Below are 27,185 nucleotides of genomic sequence, written 5' to 3'. Positions count from 1 at the left end.
AACAGCTTTTATCACTGAGAACTAAATTTGTCTGTAACGGAAAAACCTGCTCCCTCAAAACAACTTAAAAAAGTTTATTTCTCTCCCACATAAAAGGAGTTTTGAGGTTGTAGTGTAGCATGGTGACTTAAAAGTCAACATGGGTTGAGGTTCCGTCTGTCTTTTTATTCTGTCATATAGCCCTTGTCCTCATGGTGTAAAATGGCTGTTTGTGCTCCAGCCATCACATCGTTTTTTCAAAAAGCAAGATTCAGGAAGGAGAGAAGGGCACAGTTCCTCCTTTTCAAATCCAGGCTTCCTGGATCTCATACCAACACCTCTACTTCATCTCATTGGGCAATACTTAAGTCTCACTGTTATACGCAGGACAAAGAAAGCTGAGAAATGTGGACTTTATCCCAAGTGGCAATATGCTCATTTAAAACTCAAGGTTCAATTAATAAGAAGGAAGGGTGGTATGGAAGTTGGAGGGGGCAACCAGCTGACTGTCATCAACTGATTCAGAGAGCAATATTTTTTTACATCCCCACTGTATGTATTTTGACCTCCGTCCCTTTAGGCTACTGTTTGGACTGAATTGAGTCAGGGCATCCAAGTCATCCCAGGAGAACAGATGATTATTAGAAGCTTCTGGAGAGGCACAGTCACATCACTGGCCCTCTGTGCAGGGCTTGGCCTGGGGCAGGTGCTCAGCACATGTTCGTTAAATGTCGAATGAATGAAAGATCTTTGAGCAGCGCATTTCAGCATTTCAGTAACTCTTAAAATCCTCCTAAAGCTCCTGATGCAACTTCCTACAAGACACACTCAGACCTCAACCTTGAGTGAAGAGCCTGGGAGAGCTGCCCGTCGGCGCGCGTGCCGCATCCTCCTGGGCCTGTCAGTACTTGTCACCGAATCTTCGGCTTCCATCAGCTGTGGGTGCTCTCCAGGGGCCCTTCTCAAATTCTCACTAATAAGTTCAGGGACGGGACCACACAAACTTCCTATCCAAGGAGAGATCTGGCTTTCCCTCCTCCTTCCACTATTTCTACAAGAAGATTTTAGTATCATGTTTGTTTCCAAGCCATAGGACTTTAGACCTGCAGAATTTTCTATTCAATTCAAGAGCTTGGGTGCTTAATGAGGATTAGGGCAATAAGCACTCACTGCAGACGCCCTGTAATTTAACCTTCAAATGTTATCAACAGAGAAAGACATTAGATGGGATACATGATATCATTTATCCTGTAAGCATTTCCTCCTAAAAAGACACAGCACTTTAAAGAAAAGTTAGCTTTTCACAGGCTTTTGTATTGCACTAATCTAGTGAAGTTCTACATGGTTTTCTATCACATGAAAGCTATTTCTCTGAAGTGCAGGTAATTTTATTCAATATGATACTACTTTGAATGATATTAGGCGGCATTTTCTGTCCAAAGACATAGCAATTTACTTTTGCCATGAATTCCGCTCCCCTCTTCAAATGCTAATGTAGGACCTGATGGCTGGTGAATTCCAGACGGAGGCCGTGCTTCTCACCGTGCGGTCTAGGGGCTGCCTGCATCTGAATCACGCAGTGGTGCCTGGGTTTCATGCCAGTCTTGCTAAATCAGAATTTCTGTGGCAAACCCCAGAAATGCACTGTGCATTTCAAATGTGCACTCTGTGTGATTCCTGGGGACACAAAAGTTTGAAAACCTGTTACTTAGACTTTCCAAATTAAATTAACATGATCCTCACACCTAAATGGTATTATTACCACCATTGGTATTACAGCTACTCGTAGCCAGTCTATACTGAGTTCTTATCACTGGCCAGGGTGTGGATGGAAAAAGAAATGAATGATTAGAAAATGTGCACAGAATGTAATAAATTCAACACCTTTCCAACATCAATTTAGCTTCTAATTTTTTTTTTTTAACTCTGTATCAAGAGTCACCTCTGGATATGTGGTCATAGCTTTGAACTTGGTCCTACTTCAGAAAGAGATAAAAGGGAACGGCTTGTAACCAATCTTCAAGGCTTTTTACATCTGTACACAGATGGTCTGAGTAATACTGGGTCTCAACTACAGCATCCAGTGACTATCACATGAAGAACAGATTTATAAAGATTCTTAGCGATGGCCTGACTAACGTGACAATTTGAAAGATGAAAACAAGGAGGAACAGTTAAGTAATTATTAAGAGTCGGGTAATACTGCTGGAATGGTTTAGCAGGAAGGTGGCGGCAAATTTACTTTTGTTTCTCTTGCGTGTCGTTACTTCCAAGGAGGGTCCAAGTCCCTGTACTGTACCTGGCAGTGTGGATGTTTTCCCTCAAAGCTGGAGAATAATTTGGGGTTAAAATGTCACTTCCAATTTAGTGTCTATGTTTTACCATATGCTTTATTAGCCTTCAGCCAAGCAATAGGATACTCACAACACCGAAGGCATTCAATCCATGTGATGTCCGCGGAGAAACAGTAACCCAAAACTCAGCCATCCTCTCTCCAGCTCAACTGACACATTTCCTAATCCCCTCAGCATCAAGGGTACTGGGGTTGGCCTGGTGACAGTGTCACATAGGTCACGCTGTGATGTACAATTTCAGCCCCTGAGGCACAAATCATCCTGGGTTGTTTTTCTTTTTGTGGTCTTTTGTCAACTTGATTCAGCCGGGAAACAATAGGACACGGCTGGAGATGGAGGGTGTGCAAATGTTAAAGTGACTTTTTTTCATGTGCTTTGAGAGTGAGTAGATAATAAAAAAATAATGGAAAAGGGTAGAGGACAGAGATTCCAAATTCAGATGAGCCTCTGGCTGCTGCCAGTGGAAAGTGAAATGGAACCCAACCCCGATAGTGTCCTACAAGCGCTCAGACGCCGGCTGTCCACTGGAGCCGCCGTCAGCTGCATGTGTCTGAGTCTCCGCTCAGTTCTCAGAATGTGAATCTAGGTCAGTGAGATCCAGCAGCACAGTCTGCCCACCAATTTCCTATGGTTCGTTCCTGCGAATTTATGGTGACAGGGAAAGTTTGAACTCTTTTCTGACAGTTCCACCAAAGGCACCCCATTTGGTAGTCATTTCTGAAGCAATTTCGTTGATCATTGACCCCCTAGGGCCTAGCACAGCGCCCGGTACAGGACAGGAGGTCTATAAATGTCTGTCCAGGTGTTGACCTAATCCTTTTCCCTCCGCTGCCCTTTCAAGTCCATCGGTTATAACGTTCTGTTACTTCTCTAAATAGAACTCACCCCCTGCACGGCCCTCTCCATTGTCATGGCTGGGTCCCTAGTCCAGACCCTCTTCTCTTTACTTCTGGACTATGTGATGGTACCTAATTATTTTTTTAAATTTAAGTGTAGTCAGCTTACAATGTGGTGCCAATTTCTGGTGTACAGCAGAGTGATTCTTTTATACATATATACATTCCTTTTCATATTCCTTTTCATTACAGGTTACCACAAGATATTGAGTACAGTTCCCTGAGCTGTACAGTAGGACCTTGCTATTTATCTGTTTTATATACAGCAGTTAGTATCTGCAATACTTTTATTATTCCTAATCTTTCTTCCTGTTGAATCACTCCAGGAGTAACAGCAGATGGGTCTTTCTGACATAAACACCCTTTACACCTTCGTTAAAAAACTGTGAATGGCTCCCCACAGTCTGCAGACAAGAACACCCCAATTCCTTTGCTTTCGGATCAGCCCCAACTTATTTCTTAGACCTGAACTCTTTCTTTCCCTGCACACATCCCCATTCTCACCCCGGTCTGTTGATTATAAACTAGATTTCCCCCAGTTGTCCCATTCGTAGTGACCCCGCCTCCTTTGTGCCAGCTGCGACCTGCTGTTCACTCAGGTCCCCCGGGATCCCTCCTTCCTGGGACCTCCTGTCTCCTCTCCTCGGGCCCTGGGCCGTTTATTAGCCATTTGCCTTACGTTACACTGTGACACTGTCCCGTTCCCCCAGTTCACCTGGAGGGGCCCCGAGGGCAGAGACTGCGTCTCCCCACCTCAGGCTCCCCTGTGCATGGGACAGTATCTCTCGTGCAGTTGCTGCTCAGTAAACACCGCTGTATGACGCTCGAGAAGCCCAAGCTGCAGACTCGGCTGGGGTCTCCTTTCAATTGCCTTTGATTTTCAGTTGAATTTTGAAAGTCTTTTTGCAGAAGAGACTGCAATAAAAAGTTTTGGAAACTACCTTCTTTTTTCCTATCAGATTTTTATCTATGAATTAAGAAATGATGTTGTTAGATACCCAATTTAAAAACTGTATTAGTTATAATACATAATAATATTTGAAGAATTGAATTAATAATTGGATATTTATATATTAATTACATGTTATATAATTATTATAATTAATTGTAATTATATTTCTGCTATTACATAATTCTGATTATATTACTTATAATTAGTATAGTTAATGCAACATATTAATTATAGATGTAATAATAATAATAATTGCGCCTCCTCAGAGGAAAACGGAGCCAGGATGGAGTCCTCTGCAGTGTTCTGTCCTCAGACAGGCATGGAAATGTTCAGCTAAGCACAAGTCTTCCAGCACCTGCAGCCACTGAAAGGACAACGGCACAGCGGTCAAGAGTCTGTGGTGAACCCACTTGGGAGCTATCTCTGCTGCTGGGTGCTTCAGAATTGAATGGTTGCTCCTTTTTGCCAAGTTTGAGACAGGGTCCTTCACCTTGACTGCCGGTCATGAAATTTCCAACGGGAAGGAATGAAGCCCCTGTTCCCTGAGTGAGGCTGCTTCAACGATGTTTTTCTGGGACGAGGCTGCGTATAGGCGACACGGGTTGCGCGGGGCCGGCTGGAGGCGGGCGCCTATGAATTTGGGTTCTACGTTCCCGGCTTTGCTCACAGCCATTGTGGCCCTTTAGACAATGATGCTTCTTTAGCAGAATCAACATATGATTATTTTTAAAAGTAAGTTCTTCTCTAATATCAGTTATGATGTGAAGTTTAACCTTTTATCCTCTTTGGCACCAGCCTTCAGACGTCAAGATCAGGTCCCATTGTTAGGTTTTCCTGTGTGTGTGAGTGTGTCGTGCGTGTTTTGGGGCAGTGGGGGTGGAAACCCAAGTCAAATGCAAACTTCCCGTTCTCCGAAAACAATCCCATTAGCGATTTTTGGTAACTCAGAATATTTTAAAAAGGAATTTTATCATGCCAAATGGATTGAATGATGGCATTCAAGTTACTACCCAGTTAGGTATTGTATTTTAAGTTATATAGTATTGAACTCCAGGCAGCAAAAGAGAAAGGAGCCTCTAATTTCCGATGACTTTATTTTTTTACTTTTTACTTTTTTTTTTTGGTGGGGGGAGGTAACCAGGTTTATTTATTTATTTTTAATGGAGGCACTGGGGCTTGAACCCAGGAGCCCGTGGGTGCTAGGCTATCCCCTCCCTGCCTTGATGGTTTTAACTTTCTCTAATTCTTACTGCTATTTGGAATATGCTCTTTTGCACCTCTGTTACACAGTGTTTGGCTTCTCCAGGCGCACATCAGTCAGGGTCCTAAGCTAGGTGCTTTTGCAAGTTGCAGGAATCCTTGGAGGCAGTGGCTCTCAACTTAGTCTGTGCACCAGAATCTCCTGTGGAGCTTTTAAAAAATGCAAATCCCTGGGCTTGATCCCAGACTCAGAACACCAGAATCTTCTGAGATAGGCCCAGGGCACTGAGTTTTCAGAAAGTTCCTGAGGTGATTTTTAAACCATACCTCTCATCAGGAGCCACTAATTTAAAGGCACATAGAAGCTTCTTTTAAGCAAGAGTCTTGGATTGAAAGACCCCTTATAAGGCCATTTACTCAATCACCTAACAAGGAGCTTGAGTTCCCCCTCCCACATCCCATGGAGTCTGCTGAACACTTTAGGATGTCCCATCGTATAATGGACAGAATGAACAGCACTTTAAATATAATTTCTTCCTTTTTTTCTTTGGCATTTTCTTGAGAGCTCAAGAGGGGAAAAAAACCCCAAAATGCCATTATCCCCTTTCTCCTACTTGGCCAGTTTTGTCTGCTTCCTGCCCTGGGACTAGTGCTGCTACTCAGCATGGCTGCTTCGGCCTTACGGCTCCAGATTATTTATTGCCCTATCACGCCAAAGCATTTTATTTGGCCACCCCAGGATTGTTGGCATCCAGCTCTGGGAATATTGTCAGATAAGGCAACTGCTGCCAGGAAAAGGAGCATAAACAGTTGTTACAAACTCAGAGTCATGGCAAATGGTTTTGTGTTTTAATTTCTTAATTCAGGCATGGCAGATTTTTTCCAAAAAAATCATTGTCTTGTGGCTCTGGTGAGTACAGCTGCAACAGACAACCAGATAATAAGACTAAATTAAACCTACAATGGATTGTCAATTTGTCTTTCATAGTGGAGACCCACAGTGGGAAATCTTGTGGCTACGGGCTATAATTCCCTGTGACAACAAATAAAAATGCAAAGTCTTTATTTTTCCATTTCAACCACCCTGTTGATACCAGTTAGCTTTCATTCTGCCTTTTGGTTTCTGCTACGGCTGTTCCAGTTGTCATCTGAGGAAATTCCAGGCAAATTAAAAAAACATACAAAATCCAAACACATTGAGGATTTTTCCAACTTCATTTTTTTATATGACCACCTATAAAATAACATGGACATTTTTGGACATAAAATCAATGCTGAAGCTGAGTCAAAATGAGAGGAAATACTGTCTGAGTGAGCTCTATTATTTAGTTAGTCATTCAAAAGAAAAACACACTGTGTCCTATGCAATTTAAATTAGCTCAAAGCAAGCAGCCACATCCTCATGCAAGGAATCTTACAAATGCAATTTATTTCAGGAAGCAGATTAAAAACCCTAAAGACATTTCCATCAAGATGCAGTATGACCATTTTAATTTAAAATTACAAGTCTACTGGAATTCCACGTACTTTATTTCAGCTCCACTTACATGACCAAGACACAAAAAATGGAGTGGTGATCTCGCAAGTCTTTCCTCACCCCATCCTTTTAGTATTCTATTAAGAATAAGTGTTCTTAAACAATAATTCACTGTGATACAAAAGAACAGAATTATTAATAAAAGAAAGGCCACTAAACAAAACTGCAGGTGCCTAAAGGAGAAAAATACCTGTTCTCGGTGTGGGGGTAGGTTAGGAAGTGAGAATGCTCCTCTTGCCACCCGGCCGGCAGTGGGCACAGCCCCCTAACTTGTCAGCACCGCAGCCCCGGGAGCTCTGGGCTTGGGGAGGGCCACAGCTTCCTCATCTGATTGGTTTCAGGGAAGTTTGAGCTAAGTTCCACTCCTCCCCCCTTCCTTTCCTTCTCTCCATCCTTCCTTCCTTCCTTCCCCCACTCCCCCTCAACTTCCTGGAAGACTGAACACTACCAAGGAGACTAAGTTAGAAATCATGACTGTGAGTCCCTCCTGAGGGCGAGAATTACAATCTGTCCTCCTGGGACAGGCAGCCTGTAATTAATGCAGGTTCCTGGAAAGCAAGTCAATTTTGGCATGGATGTAGAAAAAGAACGCATGAGATGTGGTGCAAATCTACTCTTTATCATGACTTTTTCCCTCCACAACATTACTGATGTACAAAGGACAATGGAAAGATTGTATCTATCTAAGGTTTGCAAAGGCTGGCAGGCATGGGGATGTGGGAGATGTTGATCAAGGGGTACAAAGTTTCAGTCATTTTTCTGAGTTAAAAAAAAAAACAGGCTAGTTTGTAGAAAAGACAGTCATCATGTAGAAGGTAAAGCAGGGGTTTCAGGCTTAGACCCAGCTATGGAAGAATTATTTCTATAGGTTAATCACAGCCCACCTCTAACAATACATGTATTTTTATGAAACTTTAAAAATTAAAGTGTAACATACAAGATGGCCTTCCAGACCATGACTCCCCCACTCTTTCTTAAAGTAACTACTATTCTGACTGCTGACAGCATAGAGCAGTTTTGTCTTTTGTTTAACTTTAAATGAACGAGCTAAAGGAATATGTATTATTTGGAGGTTGGAGTCTTTTGTTCAAATTCTGTTGTGAGCAGCCATTCCAGCTGCGTAGCAACTGGAGTTTCTCATGTTCTTTGAGAAGACAAACATTCCTTCTGGAAGAGTCTTAGTAGGTCTACTGCTTGGACATGGGCTGATTACTCTTACAGCGTTTTCTTTTATAGCTAGAGGAGCAGGAGGAGGGTAGTGGTTGCCCAGGGACACGAAGAAAAGGATGGAAAGTGTGGGAGAGAAACTACAGCAAGGGCAGGTTGCTTTGAAGGCTAATTTTGCTTAGATAATAGCATTTCTAGGGTAAGACTTGATATCAAATATCTTAAATAATTTCAAATCTACCTAATCTCTAGTACTTTGGCCACATCAGTGGTAAAAATACAGTAATAACAAGTTCTCCTTTCTTCCTTCCCTGTATTAGATAAACTCTGTGTTCAGTGTACCCTGCATTACATGTGTTCTGGGCTTTTTAGCAGAGAGTCACTAAAGTCATTCTAGATGGATGATTTCATTTAAATATACAATGCGTACTATTAACTCAACTACAACCTAGACAGGTATGATGACTATCTCCATAAGAACTCACTTCATTAACCAAGAATAGATTGCAACCCATTACCAAGTGTTTTAAATGTGATAAGACTACCCAGAAACCCTTGGGCTCTCAGCTTGGCATGAATATGCAAAAAGCAGTTTTCAGAGTCTGAAGGAAGCAAGTACTTAGCAAGCAGTGACAGATGTGGAAGCAATCAGGCTTTCAGTACATGGCACAGGAAGGCACAATTTACCTCTTTTTAAATGCTATGCCCTTCAAAGAGATGCCCAAGTGGCCAGGGTCTTCTCTACAGAGGCAAGCCTGAGACATCAAGATTTGCAAAGGAAAAAAAAAACAAAAACAAAAACCTGAGACCAAACTCACATCTTCCTTGAAACTGATCCTGATACCAGCAAAAAATGGGAATATAGTTGGAGAGATGGGAGGAGAAAGAGGGAGCTTAGCTGGAACCAATCCACGGCAAAGCGATCAGAAGCGGTTTTCCAATAGAAAAAGAATGGGTTTGGAGTGGTGTGGGCAACTAGAGTGAAGAGAATCAGGGTCCAGGAAACCTGATTCTGGAACCATGAGATCCAATTCAAAATGCCTCATTTCATCTGACCTCAGTATTTTCACTTGTGAAATGGGAAAAATAAAACCTATATGCTTTCATTACTTGTCAGGAGGAGGGTGTAGCTCAGGTGGTAGAGTGTGTGCTTAGCATGCACAAGGTCCTGGGTTCAATCCCCAGTACCTCCTTTAAAGCATAAATAAACCTAATTGCCTCTCCCCATCCACACAAAAAACCCGATATGCTTTCATCACTTGTAAATGATATATTTGTCTCCATCCACTTGTTTTCCTGCCTACCAGTATTTACTTTTATTTTTTTAAAGTTTGATTTTTCCTTAATGTGGTTTTAATTTAAAATGTAAAAAGTTTAAGATCGTTTATCTTAATCTTGACTGTTTAAGTAAACAATGAAATTCTTTTTTAATTCATTCCCAAAGCAATAGAGGTTGTTATCACAAAAGCTGAGGTCCCACTTGGAGAATGTTTTTTTCTGTTACAGAAATATTTGTTGTAATGTCATCAGTATTTCTACCTCCAAATTAGTGGTAGGACTTACCCACTATCAATTTTGTTGATTGCTTTAATACAGGAGCCAAACCTGTTCTCAAATAAGCAGTTCGTTTCACTAAATCTGAATTTCACCAACCCATCTACTTCTGACCCAAGAACCTGGCCTCGTGGAGCTGTCAAATTCTTCGGTTCACTTTGTCCCCCTGCTTTCACTGCAAGGTAAGCAGACCTTTTTGATGCTAGGGACATGGCAGGTGGGCCTTTGCCAGCTCCACAGGCCCATGGTTTATGAAGCACATTTGCTGATGGAAAATTCAATCTCCAAAGCATGCCTTTCTAGTCAGTGAGGCTTATTTATAGCTTCTGACACAGAAGGTTTCAAGTATAGAGTGAACATCATTATTAACACTAACTCAAATGAACTCTAAAGGAAGGAAGGAGGACCATAAAATCCTCATGGGATGCCCTTAAAAGATGTGGTCTTAGAGGACTTGGCAATGGGAAAGGAAGGATGAACGGAGAAATGTGAGCCAAGGCATTCATTCATGGGACGTGGGGTCTGGCTTTCCTTCCCCAGGTCATCGGTGGCCCTCTTTTTTGACTGCACAGTCTTCTCCCTCCATTTTGTTTTCTTTTGCAAAAAGAATGTCCAACATCTCTGTAGCAATACAGCCTCTTTGGCTCAGAGCCTGTGGGTACCCAGACTCCTACTCCATGGAGATAAACTCATCCTCTTGCTCACTTTTAAGTCCCTACCTCTTCAGCCGTTACCTGCCCCATCCAGCTGTGTCTCTGGGAGCTCACAAGAAAACTAATTTACTAGTTGGGTGAGTTTGCTTACATTTCATGAATGTGTTTTACTCAGTCTTTGTTTCTTCCATGTCCCCAGTTGGAACACTTTCTCACTGAATGCCACCCTGGTAAATCCTTCAAGACCCCCATCTAGCCACATTTTCTTCACGAAGCTTTCTCTGAATACCTGGTCCTCAAGGAATTTATTCTCCTCTGAATAAGTCAGGGCTATTTCATATAACTTGGCGCTAGTTAGCCACACTGTGTTATCTCTTAGTTTGTTGTGTTAGTTTCTCCAGACTATTTAAATTAGGGACCAATTTGAGTTAGGGGCTTACTGAGTTTGGGACCAAGCTGGGTTAGGGATTTAGTTTACCCAGAATGGCGGGTGGGTTTACTTTTTCTAATTTGTCTACCCAGAGGAGGTTCTTTCTGCTAATTCACACAAAGGCAGAGTACAAGCGAGCCTCAGTCTTTTCCTTCTTGTGAATGAAAAATACTGCCAGCCATATCAGTAAACAAAGTATGCTGAAGCCATCAGGTCATCAGTGGCTGCTGAGCCCTGTCCCCAGTGAAGACAAGCCCGCAGCCCTGCCTCTGCAGCCACTCGCAATGGTGCCCTCTGAGGGGACTCAGAATAAGAAAGGACAGGATGCTGGCCCTAGATAGCGAGGTGCTTGTCAAAGGAATGAATTCAGTGAGCCCAAATGTTTGCTTCCTCCCATACGTACGTAGAAAAGCGCTGAATTCTTTAACTTAAGATGTCTGGTTTTCTTCAGCTAACAAGTAATCTTTTAATGTTCCGACTATCTGGTCTTTGTTGTAAAGCTCCTATATATCCTGGCTCCTCCCACACCTCTTCGGAGCAGTTTCTCAGAGGGATCTGAGAGGCTGTCATCCCGGGCTCGAAGGAGTTCGAGTCCTCAGAAATGGCTACCAAATAAAACATAGCTCTCAACTTCGAGGCTGTGCAGTCATTTCAGTCGACATTCTCTTGTAATCAATTTCAGACACGTGCAGACCAACCTGGCTGCCATGGAGAGCCACCACACTAGCCCCTAAGGAGAAAAATAAGCTAGAAGATCCTACGAGTGGCGCCGTTCATCAAATGTTTTCTTTCAAGGCACCAGTCTTTTTTATACGTAGAAAGTTGACATAGCCTTTGTAAATGAAAAATAATGCCTGCCGTATCAGTAAACAAAGGATGCTGCAGACTTCAAGTCATCAGCCACTACCGCCACCCCCGACAGCGAGCAGAGGAACTCAGAACGGAGACAAACAGGCAGCCTGGCCTTTGCAGCCAGCCCCAGTGGTGGTCCCTGAGGGAATGCAGGATGAGAAAGAACAGGATACTGGCCCTAGACAGCTAAGGTGCATATCAAAGGAGTGATTTCAATGAGCCCAGACTTTTGCATCTTCCCATACAAAGAAAAGTGCTAAATTCCTTAACTTGAGATGTCTGGTTTTAATTAACAGTGGTCTTTTGATGTTCCTAGACTACCTGGTTTTTGTTGCAGAACTCCTCTATATGCTGACTCCCCCCTCACCTCTTCAGAGAAGTGCCTCAGAGCGATCTGAGAGGCTGCCTCCTGCCTCCTGGGCTCGACGTGGTCAGGAAGTCCGCCAGATAAAACAAAATCCTCACCTTCTAGCTTGTGCTTTTTTTTTTTTTCCAGTGACAAGGAAATTCAGCAACTGGGAGACCACGACTGCTTCCCAGACAAACTGTACCAAGTCTAGCACTGACGCAGACAAATAAAGACCCAACAGGACAAACAAATAAACTGTATACCTTGGGGCACACAGATCTCCTCCCTTTGCCTAAGAAGAGTTTCTGTCTTGGTGCTTTAAGGAGCCATGTATGGTGTGTGGGACAACCTGAGAGGAAGCGGCAGTAAGCAGTCCCCCAGCCCACTGTCCAGTATCACCCTTGTGACTTGGGGCGAGACACTGGATCTAGTTCTTACCTGCAAAATGGAGATAATACCACCTCCCTCATTCATTTATCTCTCACTCACCAGGTATTTTCTTAGGGACCCCCATGGGCCAAGCACAAAGGAGCACATGTGTGAGCAAAACAGACCTGGTCTTTGCTCTTACGAAGTGTCCAGATCATCTTGCAGGGAGGTTAATTACAGAGAAGGAACGTGTCTTTGAAATCTATAGCACTGTCACACTGGAAGGTCCTCTTCATTACCAGGGCCTTCCACTCTAGATCTGGCTGTGTGATCCAGGCAAGTCATAATTCTTCTGGGCCTTCCTATTCTCATCTGTGAAATGAGAAAAGTGCCTTCCCTAAAATCTAAGTATTCCAGTGCAGATGAAGGGTTAAGATTTGTAGGTACTTCTGAATCACAGCTTTCTAAAAGATTATCATGAAATAGTTCAGACGTATAAAAGGATAAGAATAAGATAACGACCCCTGAGGTACCGACTACCTGCCTTAAGACAGGAAACAGTACAAACAACTCTACCGGTGGGATGTCCTGCTTCCCCAGAGGAAAGAACTGCGATGAGTGTGGTGTTTATTGCTCTGAATCACGGCCCTTCTAGGAAGCCTGGTGTGTAAGTAAGAATGATTCATCAGTGAAGAGTTCCTCCTACAGGCGTCCTTCAGAGGAAGAGTGCTTGCTGGGTGTTCCCTGCTCCTAAAGAACGTGAGGTTGCGACGGTGCACATCAGAGAAAGCCGTTCTCTCCCTGCCACCCTTGCTCGCTGTCCATCCAGCAGACAGAATTAGGAAAACCACGTGGCAGGCACTTCATGGAAAGAGCAAAGTGTTATGTTTACCTTGAGGGCTTTCTGTGCAGCTTCACTGGACCCGATCGCGATCAGGTTAGGCCCGGCCATGCTGCAGAAGCTCTTCAAGTGCAGAGCGTCAGCCACAGGGACCATGGAGACCGCATAGTCCTAGGAATAAAAAAAAAAAACAAAAAAAAAAACAAGCAGTTTGCCTTTGCGGAATAATTCTAACAAAGCTTTAAACCTGCCCAAGACGTTCTTGCTGCTCTGGATGTTGCCAGGGCCCCTGAATGTCTGGAAGAAAAACTGGGACCCACAGGGTTGGGTCTCGCCAGTTAAATGAAGACTGCCCCTCAGGGGCAAGAGCAGAGGACTGCTCCTTCCAGGCGTGTGCCTGTGTCAGCAGCTCTGCTGCTTGGTCTGTGGCCTGGGCTCCTCTGGAAGGACGGGTCTGAATATCCTGTGCAAACAAGAGCTCCCCGTCTTCACAAGGAACAGAGCTGTTTGGGGATTACATCCTCTCCTAAGCAGCCTGGTGAGCCAATCTGCTAATGACCAGCAGAGTAAAGGGAACGAGGGGACGCACGTGCAATGCCTCGCAGCTTCCAGCACACAGTAGGCACCCAAGCACAGGAGATCTTTGATTCTAATCTGAAAAACCCACATTTCATGTTAGAGTCAACTGGGACTCTAGGTTTTTTTTAAAGTCATCCATTGTGCCAGGAACATCTGCCTGTGGTTGTATGATTATACACAGGGAGTAAACAGATGTCCATGATAACTTTGTCTGTTGCTGCTGTGGGAGTCCCGTGAAGCCTATTTATTAATGTCTAGCTCCTAAACCTTCTAGCAAACATACAAATACTAGGAATTATTTTGCAAAGCTGGCGACATATAAATACCATTACTCATGACACAGCGATCCAACGGGACTATGAATATTTATTAGGTAATTACTCTGTGCCAGGCATAAATTATCCTTTACCTACCTTAAAAGTATCAGCCAAGATTTCCGCACCTCGTTGATTTGTCCGCTTGGAAAGGCCCACAAAAAATTCTCTGCCTATAACAAATGTCATGGAACACAGTGAGTGGGTGGCACAGGGGTGGTGCGCCATGTCTCTGGCTATAAATAAAGACCTTAAAGCATCACACAATTCTTTCCTACCACAGAGGCAGTTCCACGTATACTCTGACCCCTGCTCTCTTCACACAAATCAGATTTCAAACTATTGCCTTTAGAAATGAGCTTTTTCAAATTCATAGAGGCAGAACGTAGAATGGTGGTTGCCAGGGGCTGGTGGGGGGGGGTGGTGGTGAGGCGGAATGGAATCAGTGTTGAACGAGCATAAAGCTTCGTTTTAGGAAGGTGAAAAAGCGCTGGAGATGGATGGCGCCGATGGTTGCACAATGTGAACATAGTTAATGCCTCTGAACTGTACGCTTAAAAATGGTGAGGCGGTAAATTTTATGTTATATATATTTTACAACAAGAGAGGAAAGTTTTTGTCTAGGAAATAACAGAATTCAACGCGTTAATAATCAGAGATTAAGCAATAGCAATGACAAGTTAGTAGAGCTTCCTTTTTTTTGCCCTAAACGAACAATACTAGACAGTCTTGATGAAGTCAGCTCCCTTTTTTCATAATGTTGGTGTAAGAGCTGAAGAAATCATCTGGATAAGGTGAGTTTGGTGCTGACCGTCTTCAGGTCTGAGCGCTAAGATCAGTCTTTAAAACAATACATCCATCTATTTCAAATCGAACATCAAAGATGCCAACTTACAAAGCACTAAAATTTAGGAGAATGAAACTTTCCACTTTTTTGGCTTTTCTGAAATTGTGTAATTTTTCGCCTCAGAAGGCAAAACATTAAGTAAAAATGGTCTCTTAGAGGCAAAGAAACAATTACAGGAGAGAGAGTTAGGCAATACATAAATGCAGGGGTTCTCATCTTCCCTTAATTCTTTAGAAAAGAATTCTACATGAATGTGGAAAAATATTCCAAGAGAAATGAGGATACATTCTGCCCCAGAACATTAGGGTAAAATACAAGGAGAGCAGCCATGTAGAAAGGATTTCTTGATAGACTTGACAACTGTTACAACTTGAATCTTCATGGTGTCTTTATAAAAGGGGTAAATCACATGGCTCAGATGACATTATGATCTATTCCATATCTCGTATACTGTTGGCAGATATGAGAATCGTTGGTGGCACACTGACAGTGTTTTTGGTAATGGTATGATTGTGCTGTCCCTTAAGAAAACTCGCTACATACAAAATCAAAACTTGAGTAAGGGAAAGGTCCTTTACTTGATAAAAGCATTACTTTATTAAAAAAGTCAGTTGAAATTAAAAAAAACCTCAAATTTCCTTAATTCTCTAAAGATAAACATAGATTTACAAATTAGATTTACACACAATACTAAAGAAAGACATTTAATGCATTAAGCAAATTTAAACAAATTTATAATGGGGCTTCCATACTATTTTCATTTTAAAAGAGTAAGGTGAGATAGGAAAGTACAAAGAAAAGCAAACTGCTGGTCTCCTTAAAAAATAAGTTGGACTTGTGCTTCTGGCAGTATTGTGGGTTCTGTCCCTTAAATGGTCTTCCGTAAAAACAACTAAAATGCTGAAATTGAAATATTAAAAATTTTTTGGTCGTTATGCCTCATGTCATTTCTTTCTACACCAATTTATCCTCTTTTTCTTCTCCTTCCTCACCTCACTCTTTTACAGAAGAAATCAGGTCATTTTTCCTGTTGACTCTCCTACATTCTGGATTCGTTGATTGTTTCCTTGTGTACCATCTAGCATCAAATCGCTCCTTTATCCTTTGTATTCTTCATAAACTGATAATTTATGTATAAGCTTAATTAGTTTCTTGTTCAAATTTTTTGTTCACTTGTTTGTTTTTGCTTTTGCACAGGACTGCTTCAGGAACGGGATGTACTGCTGCTGCGTCACAGCATGGGGCACGTGACTGGCTGCCACATTTTCAGTGACACTAGACTGACCAGGGTGTTCAGGTGGTATTGGCCTGATTCCTCCACTGTAAACTTCCCCATCAAACTTTCATATAAAGGTTTTAACATCTTTTGATGATCACTGCACAGATCTATTATTTTATTAGGAATCTACATTTACTGGGCTAGAATTTTAAAAGGAAAAATTCCCCTCAATCAAGTATTTGGTCTACTTGAAACAGAACTCACAGAGGAAAGACAGGCTTCCTTTACATTCATTAAGTATCAGAGTAATGAATTGGTGTCTCAGCAACTTACAACGATGACCAATATGTTTTTTTTTTAAAAAATCATTATCTACTAATAAGCCAAAGAATAAATCATAATGGAAGTCAGCAAATATTTGGAATTCATGGTAACAAACAACTCTAAGCGCAGGGAACTACATTCAATATCTTGCAATCACCTATGATGGGAAAGAATCTGAAAAAGAATATACATATATATGCATAACTGAATCACATCTGAAACTAATACAACATAACACTGTAAATCAACTATACTTCAATTAAAAACAAGTCAAGGTTATTCTTTATTATTTTAATTTTTAAAAATTTTATACAATTTTTAAAAGGTTACTTTCCATTTACAGCTACTACAAAATATTGGCTGTATTACCCATGCTGTGTAACGCATCCTTCAGCTTATCTTACACCCAACAGTTTGTACCTCCCACTCTCCCATCCCTACATTGTCCCTCCCCATCAGTGGTAACCACTAGTTCTCTATATCCATGTCTGCTTCTTTCCTGTTATATTCACTAGTCTGTTGTATTGTTAAGATCCCACATGTAAGTGATATCACACAGTTTTTGTCTTTCTCTGTCTGACTTATTTCGCCTAGCATAATGCCCTCCAGGCCCATCCACGTTGCTGCAAATGGCAACATTTTGTTCTTTTTATAGCTGAGTAGTATTCCATTGTGTGTGTGTGTGTGTGTGTACACACCCCACACCTTCCTTATCCATTCATCCGCTGATGGACACTTAGCTTGCTTCCGTACCTTGGCAATCATAAACAATGCTGCTATGAACACTGGGGTGCCTGTATCTTTTCAAATTAATGTTTTTGGTTTTTTCAGATATTACCCAGGAGTGGAATTGCTGGGCCATATGGTAGTCCTAATCTTAGTTTTTTGAGGAACCTCCATACTGTTTTCCACAGTGGCTGCACCAATTTACATTCCCACCAACAGTATACAAAGGTTATCTTTTCTCCACATCCTCGCCAACATTTATTTGTAGACTTTTTGATGATAGCCATTCTGACAGGTGTGAGGTAGCTCAGTGTGGTTTTGAAAGCCAAGCATTAGGCACCCAGGTGTTCATTTTATTATTGGTCTTTAAACTGTGCATAAACATTTTATAACTCTTTTTCATATGCTCCATATTTCGCAAAAATAAATAAATGAAAGTAGGGGTGAGTCGATATTCTCTATTTAAGAGAAATAGGATTGAAACAACTTCTACCAGTAGCTGTTTGTCTGACTGACAGATTTCCCAGTGGAACTGGAGTTGCAAAGTTGCTTTCCTTCTGTCCATTTCTGGATCAATTATTAATGAAGCTCTGAGTTTCAGCAGCAGGAGGACACAGAGCACAAGGAAAATGCTACAGATTTTGTTTCTCACCCAACTCTGCTTAATCCAAAAACTGAGTGGTGATGGTTGTACAATTTTGTGAATATAATTGATGCCACCTGATTTGTACACTGAAAAATGGTTAAAATGGCAAAGTTTATGTTATATTTATTTTGTTACAATTTTAAAAAAGAAAAAAAAATTGAGAAGTAGGAAATAGAAGTCAGGACCAGACATTAGGTGCGAACAAGAAGCCAAGTAGATGATGTTCTTAATATCCCAACACTATCTCCGTTTTGAATAAAATAATTTTTAAGATATGAACTTAAGTATTGAGTATTACAAAAAAAAAAAAAGCTTGCAGACAGTGTCAAAGGTAAGCCTCAATGCTTAGTACCTAATTAGAAGTGATGGGAAAAACATTAGGCTTGAGATGCTGTGGAAAGATCTTTGGCCAAAGGAAGAGGTTCCTAAGTTGTGTGGTAACACTGAGAAGATTCTAGGGACTCTGTTCAGCTCAGCGGCTGAGATAACCACGTGGCTGTGGACACAGCCTGTTTTAAATCATTCTTTAAATAGTCTCCGTACCTGCTTACAGTAAGTTATTTATTATATAGCTATGTTCTGGTGAAAAGAAGATTTATTGTATAGAAGTGTGATTTCCACATCTAGCTTTCCACAAAAGCCTATTTTCTAAGAGAAACAGACTGTTGTTCAGTGCTGCTAAAAAGAATGAAAGTGCCATCAATGGGGGACACAGAATACTCTGAGCGGAACTTAATAGGCAGATTCAAAGAATGCCTGAGTCGGCTTGGACACAACTGGAGCTGAGAATGCAGCGTGGGCTTCTCCGACCCTTGTTCTGTGTTCTTAAGACTCAGTGAGGATGCTCACCACACCCCAGGGGCAGGGCCATTGCCTACGACAGTGGAAGCACAAGCTGTGCAGTGCACAGCTCCAGGGGAGACTGCTCCCAAACCGATAATAAAAAAGGCATCCCCGTGGCTTAGCCACACAGTGTCCCTACCCAGAGGTATGTGACACCAAGCAAGGAACTGTGCAAATTTCCCAGGATAAATACTCCTCCTCTTTCAGGAACATTAATTATATCAAAATGTAAGTTATACTAAACATTATTTTTATATTAAAATGAAGATGGTTATATTTTGTCTATATACATGGGATTCAATATAAAATTCACAGCTGCTAAAATATTAGAATTCTAGAGGCTTCATGCTTTCAGTGGGCCACTTGGGGCTACATTCCCAAATCTCTGGGGACCAGTCTCTGCTATGAGGGCTACACCTGTGAAACAGGTATTTATTCTTTGATAAGTAAGGGAAAATAAACTCTCATCATCCACTAAAAATTTTATTAAATATCTTGCCTGTTAGTATAACTAGAATGCAGCTGGGGATCCAGATTTTAGCACATGACTTTACAAAATAATAACATGATCATAAAGAGTTGGAAAGGTTAAATGCTAAAATTGCCATTTCTTTAGTAGCTGTATTACACCCACTATGAAAACTGATTCCAGTTAGATCAATAATAATATCAGCTGTTTATATTTTGTTGTGTTCTGCGATTATTCACTGGCATTAAGTCAAGCCAATTTGCATTGAAAATTATTTAAATTTATCTTGCCGTCTGGGAAGAAAATTATTTCTAAATGACACAACTTGAATTAAGAGTTTTTCAGATACAGACCTGATATACTCTCACACAATGCAAAATGATGTAACCCATAATCTAACGGTGTAAAAGAACATAATAGATACAACGTATAAAATGATATGTACACACTGATAACATGTAAAAAATATACAAATACATGCATACAAAGGCACTAAAAAGACATACACCCAAATATTGAAATCATTATCTTTGAATGAAAGGTCATTTGTAAATTTTCTCTCTTTTGTGCTTTTCTGTATTTTCCAAATTCCCTGCATTTAACATTTTCACTTTGGTAATTAAAAAAAAACTGTAACTAAACAAGGGAATAGAGGCCAGGTATTAGAACTATTTTTTAGCTAGGAAAAAGCAAGTACAACTATACCTGTGAATAAGACATCTCCACCATCCAGGGTTGCGTTTTCATCTTTCATCTCTACTATATTGAGCTGAAGTTTTTCTAACGCTTCTTTCATCATGTCAACCTGTTGCAAACAAAATGATTCAGATTAATATCCTACCGTTTTCTAACAAGCAAACCCATCATCTCAGATTTCAGACCACTGAATTATGCTCCCCTGAGCACACACGCACACAGACACACACCCCTGTGAATACTACGAATGTGTGTAGTGTCGTTTGGACTAGCCGTGATCATTTGCAAGACAAGAAGCTATCCATTAGAAATTGTCCATTTTGTCCACTTCTAGTCTAAGCTCAGGTCAACATTAGAGTCCTTTTTTTCCTTCTGTTGGAGGCTGACTACTTAGGACACTTGAAAGCATGACTAATTAGGGCACATGAGTCAAGAAAAGTGGGAGGCAGAACACCCAACCCTCCTATCGCTGCCAGAAAAGACAAAACTTAACATTAACTTTTGTCAGTTGGTCAGAACCACACACACACAGAGTAATACGTGGAAGGAATATCCATGACAATTACCAGTAACGTGAAACCTCAGCCCATAGGACAGTCACTGTTGTTCAGTAAGTATTTTCTGAAATATCAGAACATCTAAGGCTTCTCTGTAAATCTCAACTGTTATTTAAATTTAACCTGCGTCCCCAGAGGTGATAATACGATAATTGCAGTTAAACCAAATAATACTTGAAAATGAATGTCAGGGACTTTCTATGATTCCAGGGTACAATCTAAAACACAGAGATATTCTGGGCTGAACTAGGAACACTTGTAGTAAGGTTTACTTTAATACGAGAAAAAAATACAAGGCATAAAAAATGCCCTTTGGAGTTCACAATTTAAGTCCTTCCAGCAGCTCAGCAAAACAATTTAAATATTTCTGAAGGTCTGTATAACCTTTAACAGGTTGAAGACGTATATTGAGGAGACTTGAATAGGGAGTAAGGGAAAAACAAGAGATCACGTGACACTGGGAAAAGCAGAAGTTCTGCCAAAATACAGCATGCCCAGTACACATAGCGAATTGTCAATGGAGAGTTTAGGAGACAAATATAGCAGAGTAACTTCTAAAGTAATAAAAATATGGAAATACTTTGACAGCAAGCCCGGCATTCATGCAGTCAAAAAAAAGTAAAGAGGATGCAAAATAAGATAAATATATCATCTCATCCTTGTCCTGGAACTCATGTCAAAATTCCATAAACCAGAGTGAGTCAGAACAATAAAAAATTATTTCCATGGACGAAACGGTCTAAATGTTGTAATAAATACATCAAGTGACCCCTTTTAGCAGCAGAAGAGGTTTTCCTGTGTAACAGGAAGTAGAATCGTTGCTATAGCGTAAAAAAGAAGCAAAACAACTTTGACCATGACTTGCTGGGCTGCAGTGAACCCAGGAAAACACACAACTGCTTCCTTCTGGCATCTGCCTCCATGTCCACAGAACACTCACTGAGTTTACAGAGATCATGAGAACTGAGCTCCTGTCACCCTTTCTTTCTATCGTGAATGCTGCTGCTTCTGTCACAAGTTAACATTTCAGAGATGACTAGGAATTCAGCAATAACATGTCTTTTGGTCTGAAAAGTTTATATGTGGTATCTCAACTCAGGAACTTGTATTCAACTCTTAATGAAGGGTTCAAAGAGAACAGAAGTAGGGAGGCTAATGGAGACCAGCTTAGGGAACACTGTACTTCTTTAAAAGGCCTATGTCTTTCAAATTAAAGTTTTAGAGGATAAAATGCTTGTGGTTTCTCAAAAGCTAAAACAGCTGCACTGACATGAAAAGCTGGCTTTTGTGCAAAGGCAGGACACTTTTTGTTGTTTTTTTTAATTTTCAGTCACATCTATATGAACAGTCATTAGGACAGGTCCATACCACAAACTCTGTTGATACTATTACTTTCAGAGTTAAGGTTATGGACAAAAAAAAAAGTTTTAAACATCAAGTGAACAGTTTTGAGGACTGCAGGACCATATGGCATCAGATGGGCAACGCTAACCCCAGGGAAATTTCTGGAGAAGAAACAAGAGAGGCTGGACCTGGAGCTTGTCCACTGAGAACCACACACTCTTGGCACAGGGTTCCATGAAGCGAACAAACTCGTCTGCAAACAGGGCCCAGCGTTGCCCTGACACATGGACCCACAGCAAGCCAGCTATTCAGGCAGTTAGAACACTAAATGCAATTATAGAAGCGGGAATTTTTGCAGGAAAAGATCCAAACCATGAGCCTTCAAGAAACTGCCCTTTCTGTGGTTACATGGCTATGGTTAATATTGACCTAATTAACTTTCAAGAGGAAAAAGAAAAAAAAAGACTAAACAACACTCCCACCTTTCACTGAGACAGTAACCTTGCAGTTGGACCTTAGCATTACTCAGGGTGGAGAGAAACTGTCAGAACAAACAGTATTAATTCCAAAGGTTGAGTTGAATGGGTCATTTTAGCCGATGAAATTAGAAATAAAAAGGGCAAATCAGAGAAACATTCATTAATTTAAATTTAACTGTATTATTTTCATACTCTGTTCTAAAAAATTTGCAAGAAATTCTTCCTTCTCTCTCTACATTCATTGTTTCTTTTTTGTTTGTTTGTTTTTTACTTTATACTCCCATTTTTTTTTTTTTTTGCCGCATCTTTTCTCCATCCACTCTTTGCTACAGATTCCTTCCCTGGCCACAGGTGGTTCAGGCCACCCATGCCCCTTTCAATCATCCAACCCACACGTCTTTCTTTTCAAGAGCTAGTACTATTTTCAAGGTAATTATCTTTTTGTTTCTTCCGTCCTTCCCTTTCTTTTTTTTCTGGAGTCTGAATGCTAAAAAATGTAGAGTTCTTGGTCATAGAGTCTCTCCTGGGAATGTCTGTAGTGTATTGTTATGACCCAGGGCCTGAGGTTGAAACCCCAACTCTGCTACACATTAGCCAAGTGACCTTAAGTGTTTCACTTTTTGAGCCTCAGTTTTCTCATCTTTAAAATGGGTAGCTAGTCATAATAGTACCAAATTCCTGGGCTCCCTCTGAACATTACACACATGTAGAGCACTTAGCACATGATAATTGCTCAACAAATATTTGATACGACTTATTATTTTGATGAACACCAGCTTGTGTGGTCCCAGGGGCAAATACTTGGACTAGGAAACTGACCCACAAGAGGAAAGCTGTAGCTTTCTCCTACATTTGGATGGGTTTCTGGTGTTTTACCACCCCATGACAGATCCCATCTGCTTTCTAGAGAACTAAAATTACAGTCTTTTCTGAAAAGCCAATGTAAAGTCAGAGCACAAACATTGAAGACACATTTAAATGTAAATCCTTCCAGTTCGATTTCCTTCCAGCCCCAGGAAGCTGTCAGGCTATGTGGCAGACTTCTTGCATCACCTCTGCTTTGAAATGGCCCCTGGAGGTGGTACATAAGGTGGGAAGTGGGCCTCTCCGGCTAGATGCCCCGCAGGATGCAAAAGAGCGTCAGCCAGGATGACACAGGATGACTGCAGTTACTGAGGACGTGACGCCCTGAGGGCTCCGTCTGAAGAGCTCCCTCTGCGTCCCAACACCTGCTCTCCTTTGCTGACCTTTCCTGCTCTGCTCTCCCCTGTCCTTCTTTCATGGCTTCATTTCTGCTCCTTCATTTGTCCTGTCATGTTTAGATCATCATCTGGCCTTGTCATTTTGCTCCTTTTGGGTTCCCATGGCTACTGGAAACAACTGGGGATTTGAATACAGGCTATGTCACTTATTAGCCACATGACTTCACTTCTTCGAGCCGCAGTTTCCTCATCTGCAGATGGGGTAATGTTTTCTCTCTAGTGCAGATTACATGAGGGACAAATACACTAATACACACAAAGCGCCTGGTGCAGCACCTAACACATTATGCACAAAACCAGTAGTTGCTGGTAGCATTATTATTCTGCTCTAAATTAACTCTGTGCTTTGGATTCTGGCTACCTCTCAAAAAAAATAAAAACAAAGATGAAACGTACCATTTTCAGTAATGGTTTTAAATAAAATCTCTTTTGATTTCCAACTCTGTTTTTTTTTTTTCCTTACAAAATTTCCCCCAAATACAAAATACCAAAGCAAATAAAAAATCTTATACATTTTTACTGGCAAATTATATTACATCCTAGTTTGCAACATACCCTAATTAGTTTGATACTCTTTATTTAGATGCCAGTGCTTTCCAGTTGGCCCTGTCCAAAGTTGACTTTGCTTCATATTTTTAACAATGTCCAGTTTGAATGTTTCATGTCTTCCTTTTGGATGCTGAGAACATGCTCACGAGGCCTGATGAGCAGTTTTGTGCTGAGGCTCCATTAAGAACTATTGTTTGCCAAGACACTTCCTTTTAGCTGCCCCTGCTCCATGGGCTGCCAGATGTAAGGACTACAAATGAGGCCCTTGGCACTGGGCTGTCTGCAGCCGGCTTGTCTCGGTCACCCACAGTGCTGCCCTGCGCTGGGAGCTGGGCTGTTAGCACCAGGACCGCTACGTTTTCAATGCCCATCCGCTTAAACGTTCTGAGTTCCTTTTAAGTCATCATATTAGCAAAGCTTTAAAATTATCCTGGCATCCTATCTATACTCTGGTCTAACTCTGAAGAGCTGAAGAGCAGCGACTTAGCATTGTTGGTAGTGAGATGGTTTCATTTTCTTAACTTGTCGCTGACTTTGTTTTAGCTGTTAATGTTAAGTGTGACACGTGGACAATGCCGAGGAAACCACTCCAGAAACTGACGTGACTTCCCTGGCACGGCAAGACACAACTGGCTTGGAACTTGTAGATGCACTGAAATCACACTGTGCTGCCCCTGGCCACATTCTGTTTGTTTATACCACCTTAATGTTCTTTGTTAATCAGCACATCTTTGGTCACTGTGGCTACTTGGATGAGTACATTTGGCTGGTTTTATAATAATACTTAAGGTCCACATCATGCTTTCATGTATATTCTCTCCTATGATCAACATTTCAAGTTCAATAAACATTTAGTGGATGCCATTTTTTAAAAAAAAAACAAGCTTCAAAGATTTAAAAAAATCCACAAAACCATAGTCCTTATTGCTGGGAAGTTAACAGTCTAGTGGGGCAGATACCCTTTACAAATATGTAGTTACAATGAAATGGAATATTCCTTGTGATGTTCAGAATAACTCCAAAAGGAAGGAAGGGTATGCACTGGTATACCCATTTTACATATGAGTAAACCGAGGTTAAGGGAGGCCGACCGACTTGCTGAGTCGAGCCTCCTGAGCCCACGCCTTATGTTCACGTTCATCTTCACTGAGTGATTATGATTCTCCTGAGGTCTCTTCACAGATCAGAGCCCACAATCAGAATCAGAGCTTACATCTGTTCTTCTCCAACTCTGTACACTGAAGTCCACTGGGTATTACATGATCCTATGCTAAGGTGACTCTGGGTACCATGATCTCTTCATATAAGAGATGGATGACATTTCTGCACATTAGGGCCCCCAGATGCTAGGGTGTGGTGTAGTAAGAACGCTAAGTAACATGAACAGAATGTATAAACCACACCAGGAATGTTCACGAAGGATGGCCTGCATTTTAATTACCACCCTTCAATTTTGGGATGCCTTAGATTTGTTCAGTGGTTTATTCGTTAACTTTTCCACATGTGCTAATTAAATTACGAAAACCAACCAAACCTACTGAAAAAAAATCAAAGAGTGATTTAACATACTAAGTGAGTCAGCCTTAAAAACTCCTAAGTAAAAACATATTGAAATTCTCTTCTATATTCAAATTTTAGCTCTTAGGCTCTTAGAAGGAACTTAGCAATGATAAGAGCAAACATCCTTACAGTCTTCCTATGTGCCAGACACTCTACTAAGAACCCATATTCAATTTATCTAACCTTCATAATCCAATGAAACAAGTACAAACATTATTTCTGTTTTACAGATGAGGAAACTGAGGCAGGGTAGTGACTTGCTCAGGGTCTTAGAGCAGCGGACTTGAGACTTGAATTTAGACAGCCTTACTCTGAAGTTTGTGTTCTTCTTTCCTATAAAATTTGTTACTAACAGAAAGATAACTTAGCTATCTACTATGAAGTCAAATAAAAATACATGTTAGAAATCACTGTGAGGGTCTATAACACTCTTAAGAGCACATTATGTTCACTTTAATCTATTTGTTGAAACAAAAATACGGACTAAGATATTCTGAAGGAATGCAGGGACAGGCTACAAACTGCAGAATGTGAACTTCGGTTTTGTTTCTAAAGATCCTAAATTTTGTTTTCCTAAGTATACACAAACTAAGGCTAATGAATTTTGGGAGCCATTCCTTTATCCTTCCAATTTCTAGACCAGATTATAAGAAGGAGTTATTTGCAGAAATATCTTTAAATAGCCAACAATATATTTTGATGATAGTGAGATTACAAAAGCATATGGGCATGTAGATGTGCTCTGAACCAAGACACCAATACACACCCCAAACCAATTCAGTCAGCCTGGAGAGATTCTGAGAAGAGTTTCTGCCACACGGGGAAGTGTGGCAGGCAGAATTCTAAGGTGGTACCCAAGACTGCCACCCCTGATGTACCTGCCATGTGCAAACCTCTCCCCTTTGAGTGTCGAAAGGCCCAGTAAATACGAGATGTCACTCCTGTGATTTTCATGGCATGGGGAAAGATTCTTTAAAGATGTAATTAAGATCCGTAATCAACTGACTTGAGTTAGTCAAAAGGGAGAATATCTTGGGTGGACCTGACCTAATCAGCCGAGCCCTTAAAAGAGGTGTTAAAGGTCAGAGATGGAGGGGGTCCGAGGGGTGTTCTCCTTCTGCTCTGGAAGGAAGCAAATAGCCGTGTCGGGAACTGCTTACGGAGAGGGCCAAGAGGGTGGCCTCTGGGAACTGAGATCAACACTCAGTTGATAGCTGGCAGGAGAAAAGAGACCAAAACAACAAAACAAAATAGGGACCTTCGTTCCACAGCCACAAGGAATAGAATTCTGATCACGATTTGAATGAGGATGAATGAGAACCTAAGCTCTAGATGAGAACACAGTCCAGCCGACAACTGGGTACGTCACACCAGACCTCCGACCTGCAAACACTGTGAGATCAATAAATGGGTGCTTTCAAGTGCTGTGTATATGGTAGAAAACTAATAGAAAAAGCCCCAAATTTAAACAAGCTTTATTTTTTTAAAAATGTATTTGAAAAGGCCCTTGATCAGAAGCAAAATGTTGAACTAAACGTTCGTTTCCAAGTTGTTGGTTCAGAACACGGTGCACCAATCCTTAACCTGGTCTTAAGCAACTCCCAAGGGAACAATGTTTTCAATAAGTTTAGGCTTCTA

General features: G+C 41.2%; 1 protein-coding gene across 3 annotated transcripts in view; it reads right to left on the bottom strand.

Annotated features, from left to right (window-relative positions):
* DDAH1 (dimethylarginine dimethylaminohydrolase 1) overlaps window positions 1-27,185 on the bottom strand; it is a 133,189-nt gene that overhangs the window by 17,259 nt on the left and 88,745 nt on the right. For 2 of the 3 annotated variants that reach the window (XM_072974060.1, XM_072974058.1), the window contains exons 2-4: window positions 19,806-19,905; window positions 14,126-14,199; window positions 13,185-13,304 (exon numbers count right to left, since the gene is read on the bottom strand). In XM_072974060.1, coding sequence (XP_072830161.1) covers window positions 13,185-13,304; window positions 14,126-14,199; window positions 19,806-19,899 — 288 coding nt within the window. In that variant the 5' untranslated portion in view covers window positions 19,900-19,905. Of the gene's footprint in view, window positions 1-4,396; window positions 4,546-13,184; window positions 13,305-14,125; window positions 14,200-19,805; window positions 19,906-27,185 lie in introns of those variants that run through there. The other variant, XM_072974059.1, reaches the window with a different exon arrangement.

The sequence above is a fragment of the Vicugna pacos genome, chromosome 13 (assembly GCF_048564905.1).
Source record: "Vicugna pacos chromosome 13, VicPac4, whole genome shotgun sequence".
Classification (NCBI taxonomy): domain Eukaryota; kingdom Metazoa; phylum Chordata; class Mammalia; order Artiodactyla; family Camelidae; genus Vicugna; species Vicugna pacos.
Note: the sequence above shows the minus strand (reverse complement) of the source record. Positions and strands in the feature narration are given on the sequence as shown.